At 44.3% G+C, this 8810-nt stretch overlaps 1 protein-coding gene across 1 annotated transcript in view; it reads right to left on the minus strand.

The window, feature by feature from the left end:
• The window catches only part of LOC123979353 (MAM domain-containing glycosylphosphatidylinositol anchor protein 2-like), a 57012-nt gene that overhangs the window by 32885 nt on the left and 15317 nt on the right, over nucleotides 1-8810 (minus strand). The window contains exons 4-5 of the mRNA XM_046063257.1: nucleotides 3391-3720; nucleotides 623-943 (exon numbers count right to left, since the gene is read on the minus strand). Of these exons, the coding sequence (XP_045919213.1) occupies nucleotides 623-943; nucleotides 3391-3720 (651 nt within the window). The remainder of the gene's footprint in view (nucleotides 1-622; nucleotides 944-3390; nucleotides 3721-8810) is intronic.

Raw genomic sequence — 8810 nt, forward strand, 5'->3', positions numbered from 1 at the left:
TCCATCGCATAAATTAAATAGTCAGAATGAGTTTTTTCCTCAGTGTTTCCCACAGGATGTGCAGAAACTACGGTGGGGGGGTCCGGGGCCCGAGAGGGTCCGGTAAAGTAAATCACGAGTCCATTTCCTTTTAATGGACGCGTGTAATTTCTTTCTGTGAATATAATCCAGTTAATCTTATTTCCATCCTGTACAGACGCCTTATTTTGAAAACCGGACATGTTGTCACATGTGTTTCCTTCTCGCGCTAAATTCATCCAGTCCGTCCCAGTTTGATAAATAATGTTGTAACATGAAGACTTCACAGCCTCTCTTCACACTAAAGAGACAAACTGACAGGATAAAGTCTCTGACCTGCCCGTCAGCTCGCTCTGGGCCGCTACACTTACCGTAAAGTCTGGAATACGTGTGCACTCCAAATGTAGCTTCATCTCCTCACAGACGAGTGACAGAAACACTCAGAGTGGTTCTTTTCTAAGAAGTCAGCCACAGATGGAGACAGTTCAGCAGAACAGCAGAGAAATTCATTTCGGAGGCCGAACGTACGGTGCATCCCGACCATTAAGTATTAGCCACTGTGTGTGTGTGTGTGTGTGTGTGTGTGTGTGTGTGCGTTACCCACACTGCACCACCAGCTGGATCAGCGCCTCCCTGGGTTTCACGTTGAAGCCGTTGTATTGGCTCGTCTGGCAGCGGTACGTCCCGCTCATCTCTCTCGTCACGTTGCTGATCCTCAGGACGCCGTCGTAGCTCTCCGTCTCAGCCGAGCCGTCCGGCATCAGAGCCGCCGCCGCCACCGCCGCCGCCCCCCCGCTCTCCTCCACCCGGGACCACAGGATGATGGGTTTGGGTTTCCCTGAGACCAGACACTGCAGGTCCACAGTGTCGCCCTCCTGAGCGATGAGGTGAGAGCGCCCCCTGGGGACGGTGAGCTCCGGAGGAACTGCGGGGAGAGAGACAGGTTTATTTATTCCAGCTTTCACTTGTTGCATCTTCCTCTGAGAAGTTCTTCCCTTTAATGACGCCTTCATTTAGATTTCAAAAGTCTGACTTTGCTTTGAACAAAAGAAAAATGATGAAAGGGTGAGAGGTCGCTGCAGGGAGGATGACGTGACGCTGCGGAGAGAAATAAAGCAGAAGCAGGAAACCTTCCACGTTTGATGTGGAGTTTGTCCTTCATTTAAAGACAGAGAGAGAGCGAGCTGGCAGAGAGGCAGCGAGAGGCTGCTGGACTGTTTTAGCATTTATTTTCCTTATGGGAATGCAGCAGCGACCCGAGCGCGACCTTCTGCTTTAACACGAAACATCCGTCAGCGGGCGTTCAGACTGCGACTGCAGCGACGCTTCGATTTAAAACCTCCCTGCCTCCCTGCCTCTCTCCTCCTCTCAGGCTCTCTGAATGTTTCCTCCCGTCTGCCAAGGTCACAAACAAACAGGAAGTCCACCGCCGGCAGCAGACGCTCATCGACATGACGTCCGTCTGAAGGAGAAGTTCTGCTTCTTTTCTCTCTGCAGAGTTTTGAGAGAGTTCAGGCGCTGCTGCAGTACCAGAGGAAGGAAGGAGGCGTCCGCATCACAGAGGAAAGTTTTTTGATGCCCGGAGGAAACTCTGAGAATCAGATATCCAGCGTTTTTTACTAAAGTGTCGGTTCTTCCTGTTGCTGAATGAGTCTCCCCGAGCTGCAAACAGACGCCTCAGATCTTACGGGCGTTTGGACTGTGCTCAGGTACAAATTCGAGGTACTTTGCTATATTTCCTTTTTGTGATACTTCTACACCACTACGTTGTCGTGGAAATTACATTCCTGGTGAGGCGCTGAGCAAATAATTGAGTTCCAACGAACCGTTGTCTGAAGAATTTGTTTAACAAAAGAGAATAAACAGAGAAGTACTGCAACAGAATGAGCTGGACCAGAGGTTCTGTCTCCTAAGACGGTCACTAACGTCTGGCCCCGAGCAAACGGCTGCATCATCATTCACACGGTGTGAACATCTCTGATTTGGGGAACAGAGATCCTCTCTGAGCCTTGAATGAACATTCCAGGAGAGGAACGGCCTAAACCCCAGTAAACAGACTAACATAAGAAGAGAGGAAAGGTTAAGGATAAAAACACAATATATAATAATAATAACAGTAAAAGATTGAATGTAAGAGGACACAATTTTCTGCCATAACACACATCTCAAAGGGAAAATATTGTACTTTTTACTTCGACCAGCCGCAAAGTTAATGCATCAATAATCATAATCCAAAAATATAACATATCGTTCTGCATATTTTTATACTTTCAATACTTTAATTATATATAATAATTATTTGACGCTACTACTTTTTTTTTTTACTTTTAATATTGTGAATGCAGGACTTTAACTTGTAACAGAGTACTTTTACACTGCAGTAGTTTTAAGGCCAATTTATAAGTAGACTACGGTGTCCGTGTTGCCAAAACGCCAGCTGGTGGTGGCGTTTTTATGGCTGTATTCGGAACCGCCTACTAAATACTACAGACAACCGCAGTATGCAGTATGTTCTGTATACTGCACACTGTATGCAGTATGAAACTGTTTAATTGATTTATTTTGCCCTGTACTAGGCCAGCTTCTGGTTTTCAAAATTGAAACAATATTTTTAATTATATAATATTAATAATAATAATAAAGTTAAATATAATATAAATTTAATGTAAGTACCACTTTCTTTTTTTAATCTTATCTAAGGAGAACGAGGCTGCAGCCGATCTGTAGCAGATGTTTGCTTCGGTATATTGGTGCATAAATACAAATTATATAAAATAAAAGCAAGTACTGTAACCAAAACTGTGACTGTCTAAATAACAAAGCAACAAGAGTTCCTTTCTAAAGTGTTAGTGATGAAACAGCGTTTGAAAATTGTAAAACTACTTCTGTTGTTGTCCTCTACACAACAACCGGTTGTTGTTATAGTTCTAGCGCTTTGCATTATGGGAAACAGTACGCCGTCCTACTAGCACAGTAGGCGGCCCATGTTCCACTGTGTGGAGTTTCTTCTTCGTTGGTGTGGGCTGCTAAAAACGATGGCGACTGAAAGCGACCGTGTTGGAGTTGGAGCTGATCGATGTTGAACAGCAGAAACAAGAGAAGGCGTCGGAGGAGGTGCGACCCTTAAACTGGTCGAGGCAGAAGGAGGAGGACGAGCCGGAAAAGTGACGCCACCAAGCCGACCAATCACAGGTCTTGTTGTGTCCATCGCAGCGATGTGTAGTTGGAGAGGTGCGCGTCAGGATAAGATGTCCCCGCGGCGTAGACTCAGTCGGCCTGTACTCAAGTGAAATATCTCAGCAGCTTAATAAACGCCCAGGTCTGTCTTCTTCAGGCGAGGTGTGTTTAAGCCCCGCCCCCAGCCGGACTCACCTGTGGTGGATGAGATGTTGACGTCGATGCTGATCTCGGGGGTCCCTCCGTTCCTCAGCGACGCCACGCAGGTGTAAGTGCCGAAGTCGGTGAACTTGAGGTCGATGATGTCGAGGTTGGTGGTTCCCGGCGAGACGTCGGCGTCGGTGTGGGTGATCACCATCCGCTCGGAGCTCCTCAGCGGCCGGCCGTTCTTCAGCCAGCTGAACTGCAGCTCCTCGGGCGGCGTGGCCTCCACCTGGCAGCTGATCTTCACCTCCCGGCCGATCTGGATGTTGTCGTCGTTGTGGTACGGGTCGGGCGTGATCCAGAACCGACCTTTACGAAGGCCTGAAAAATCAAAGAGGAGAACGAAAGATCAGGAAAGGCGAAAAAAACATCCCAACATACGGTTAAATCATAAGAGCAAGAATCCGGAGATGGCGTCTGATGAGTCGGGATGTCACGAGAACAAATACTTCAGTACCCGAATTTTTAAAACAGGACTGTAGGGTAACACGGGGAAAGACGCCGCCCCCACGGTAACTAACAGAAAACACAAAATGTCACAATTTGTTTTTTTTGGATTTTAAATTATTTGATCAAAGCCATTCTTCTAAGTTTTTTGTCAGTTAAAATAAGGTATCATTTTTTTTTATTGTCCGTCCATCGTCACCCGTCGCGTTTGTTTTTTTATTGTGTTCAATGTAAATATATATGTATATTTACATTAAGGGGAGCCTTAAGATAAGTTTGTTCAGAGAGAAAGATTTTTATAGTGTTTGGTTAAAGTAGTAAAATGCTAGATTAGTGTGTTTTGGGGTAAGACGCCCCCCCCGGTCGCTGTGGACCTTCATGGTTGACGGTTTGTAAGTTAGATGTTATTCAGACTCTGGACAGACCCGTCAGCCGACCAGCAGCTTCACTATCAGACAGTCTGACGTTAGAAGCTCACGTTTCTAGCTAACTGGCTGGGACTCAGACTTTCTGCTAATGAAGCTGCTTCACTGTTTAAAAGTCTGAGAAATAAATTACAGGAAAGCTGATCTCATCAGGGAGGTTTACTTCTACGACACAGATCTATAATCCTCCTGCTTTTACTTTATTTTATCTGTAATTTGCACATATTAAAATGATTTCACACCATGGGGGGGGGGGGCATGTGGAAAAGGACTCTCCTAAAACTGACTTTTGATTAAATTCAAAGTAATTTGTCAACTGTAGCTATTTATTTTATTTTATACTATGTCACCAAAGATGACGTTGCAGTTTGCAGCACAGAGAACTGAATGTTTGTCCGACTCGCCCGTTACTGTAGGATGAGTCAGAGGCCGTCTTTAAAGTGCAAACTCAAACCCCTGCCGGCGTAGACGGAGACCAGCTGTGAGTCTGTAAGAAAATGGATTAGTTATTAATTAATTATGCAAAGGTTGTAATTTCGGACATCCTTTCACAGCTGTTAGCTGTTCTGTGTAATGTTCTATTGTTTCTATTAAAGGAGTGGATGTTGAACACGTGATTTATTGTTTTGGTCTTCTTCTTACCCATTAGGCAGACACTGGGGGTCAGAGGTGTTCTCGAAGCTAGAGGCTGCGTTCGTTGGAGGAGCGCAATGACCAAAAGGAACGTAAGCTTGTATTTTGGAGTTTGGGTAGATGGTGCAGACCATAGGGGTCATTTACACTGGGACACTGGGGACACTGGGGACACTGGGACACTGGGGACACTGGGACACTGGGGACACTGGGGACACTGGGACACTGGGGACACAGGGACACTGGGGACACTGGGACACTGGGGACACTGGGGACACTGGGGACACTGGGACACTGGGGACACTGGGGACACTGGGACACTGGGGACACTGGGACACTGGGGACACTGGAACACTGGGGACATGTCCCCACTGCTTTTTGAAAGCATTTGTTAAAAGGGTTCTGATAAATTGCTTGCAACATGAAACGTTAAATGAGAAAGGTTTATTTGCACAATAAGAAACATGCAATGCAATTTAAATATCTAAGATACGAATGTGCAGGAAAGTAACTGATTACTACATTATATTACTTTATATTTTGTTTAGTCAATTTACACCTGATTTTTGTGTTTCTCTTTATATATATATATAAAAGATAATTCAACCATAGATTGGTCTGGAAAATGTCTCCAGAATGCAGGAAATGTTTCAGGCTCTCCTGGGGGAGGAGCACCAGACCGCCAAATCATAGATCACAGTAGGGAACCCAGGAGTCACTCTGTATGCAGCATTAGTGCCACGGGGAGCCGGTGGAGGTCGCTTAGTGACGGAGGGACTTGAGTCCTTTTGGGCGGATCAGAAACCAGACGGCGCTGCTGCGTTCTGAACCATTTGTAGGGGTTTCACCGCACATGCTGGAAGGAGGGCGTTGCGATGGTGAAGGCGAGAGGTAACCATGGCCTGGACCAGGAGCTGGGTGAGGTAGGGCCCGACTCAGAAAGGGGCGCGGCCGAGAGACGGCAGCAACACGGTCTGAAAAGGACAGCTGGTCATCAATCATGACACCAGAGTCAGAGCATCATGTTTTCTATAGAGTCCAGAATCGTAGAATTTTACTGGTTTTGGAGATCAAGTGAGTTTTAATTTGACCACAGTGTTTTTATGACTGCGGTGTTTGTGGTGATGGCGGCAGCGTGACCGGCTGGTCGCTTTGGGGTTCCAGAGTGCTTCCTAGGTCGGTCGCAGGTGGTAACTTCATAGAGCCCAGTTGACGTGAAGTGGGCCAGTGTGGGGTAAATACTGAACTACATTTCTAATGAACGTGTGACATTTCTAACTAATTATCACTTTTGTTTACATGAAGCTTTTAACTCGACGTGATCACGATGAGGAAGTGCAGCAAATCTTAATCAGTCGGGAACACGTTACTGACCGGCAGCTCAGCGGAGAACAATCTGCTTTAAACAAGTCTGACATTTAGCAGAAACAAGTGCTGCTTTGTGAAATGTAACGATTCAGACCGAGCTCAGTGCACGGGACCAATCAGGAATGACCTCACTACAGTGGTAGCATAAAATAATAAAATAACCATAAATATATTAAATAATGGCACTTTAAAGTTTTCAAATCATTATTATTTTCATTGTATGTTATTTTAGTAATTTAGTTTTTTTAAATTTCACATTTGATACTGATGTTTTAGTTTTTTTAAATAATTTTTTTTCTATTAATATACACACACACACTTACTGTTTGATTTTTTTATTTTTACTTTATTTTTATATTTTGTCTTTTTTTTATTATTAGTATTTTATTAATTCTTAACACTTTTCCTGTTTTATTTACTTTATCTAATGAAATGTATGAAATTAATTGTGCGTTAATTTATGTAATTTGTATAATTTAGTTTTAGTTTTGGCAATATTATTGTTTTACATTCACGCCAATAAAGCTGAACTGAATTGAAATAAAAAATGCAAAAGGTTGAAAGTTATATTTTATAAAAGATAAACTGCTCCAGGGTCAGAGGTCAGGTCGTCTTGCTGGTTTGAATCCTGCAGCAGAACGTGGCTGGTTTCTGACTGACAGCTGAGTTTGGACTCTCCTCATATTTTAAATTATCACAATTACCCTTCCTGCTGTGGAGAAACTAATCCGTCCAAATGGAGCTTAAATATTACTGAAGCCATTTGTTCAGTTTAATCCCGCGACCGTCCTCGGCGACGTGCTGCCGCTGCTTTACTTCCTCCACTTTTCATTTAACGGACTTAACTTCCCAGCTCGGCGGGAGTTCGTCCGGCAGGATTTCTGAGTTCACACCTCTCCTCACTGTCAGTCAGATCGTAGGAACAGCTGACTTTATTATAAAAACCTCCGCTGTGACAGTTTGAACGTTGTTGAACCTGATAATTCAATCATTTGTGTGTCAGTTAATCCATCTGTCTGTCGTCACGTTGGTCCGCAGCTACATTTCTTAACATAGATATAATGAACATCTCCTGTAGCTCCACCAGCAGAAAACAGAAACAGGACAGTTTGAGCTCCAGGGGCCCAGGGGCCGTATTACAGAAAGTTCTTATCTTAAGCCTTAAATCAAGATAGAAAGTGTCTAAAATAGGATTATTCCCAATTTGGGATTAGGAAATATATTGGGAAAAATCTCTTCCTATCCAAACTGAAGACCTTTTTTCTAAATCAGGTCCTGACCTTTATTACCACGGTTACCAAACAGTTAAGATTTAGGCCAGGAAGTCTCTGTAATATGGCCGTGTGTTCGTCTCAGCTCAACGCTTTTGGTTTTCCACCTGTTTTTTTTTGTTTCACCTCCGTCGAGGTTCCATGCGAGCTGAGGCGGAGCCAAAAGGTGACGTGAAAACGACTGGTCAGAGAGAAGGTCACTGTTCGCTGCGCGCGCCAGACGAATCCGACATTTTGTAAAATGCTCTATCCAGAGATTGCAAGATAGTAACTGTAACGACGCTCTGACCACGTTCCCGTTCGTGGTGTATGGGTCGAGCTGGTACCAGCAATGGTTAAGCGGCAAGAGTCTCCAGCCATGCTAGGAGCTCTGAGCATGTTAGCATGCTAACGTTAAAGAACTCATTTCTTTGGGGAAACCATTAAGATTCTTATGGATCGTATCAGCTCAAATAAAGCAGATCCAAGTCATTGAACTCTGGCGCTGGGGTGATTTGCATCGCTTTTTATAACTCGCTTGAAACGAAATCATCCCGCAGCTCTTGTCAAGATAGCAACGCACATCCCGTTTCCTTTTAGCCTCCACATCAGGATTGCCAACACGAGCGGCGAAATCCTGGAGTATTTGAATATTCCATCGCTGTTCTTCCCAAATACAGGAAAGGACCAGAGGCTCCCTGGTTTTAGGGCTGGGGGCGATTAGTCGGCGTGATCAATTACGTAAATACGTCGACTCGCATTTCGTGCGTCGAAGCGTCGCTGCATCCGGTGTGAGCAGCTACCAGAGCGTCTGGGAGTATTTTAGACAGACAATGTAAAATGTGTTTTCTAAGTACTTCTTCATGGTAAAAGTAATTTCTGCCCCCGCTGCCGTCATGGTAACGTAACGTTACTCCGTGTCATCTAACGTTTGTCTGTTTTACGTTTTCTGTTTATTTAACGGCCACGTGTGAGCGAGAAAACAGCTGGAACTGCCATTACAGACAACAACAACAACAACAACAGTGCAGTCTGTGAATCCTTTCAGGTCTGATAATCTTACTGCATCACTAAACACTGAAATCAATCCAGGTCAGAAACATCTGAAGTTTGAAGTAAAGTAGCCTGATTAATGTCGTTACTGTTTTCATCACAAACTGGATTCATTTTAAGATCTGCTGCTACTTTCATTATTCTAATGTGCTTCATCAGGACGACTGAATAAAATATTGATTTAATGATTAGACATGTTTCTGATGTTTATTTTGGATAAACTGGTTTGTTAATC

Source organism: Micropterus dolomieu, linkage group LG11, assembly GCF_021292245.1.
Source record: "Micropterus dolomieu isolate WLL.071019.BEF.003 ecotype Adirondacks linkage group LG11, ASM2129224v1, whole genome shotgun sequence".
Taxonomy (NCBI): Eukaryota; Metazoa; Chordata; class Actinopteri; order Centrarchiformes; family Centrarchidae; genus Micropterus; species Micropterus dolomieu.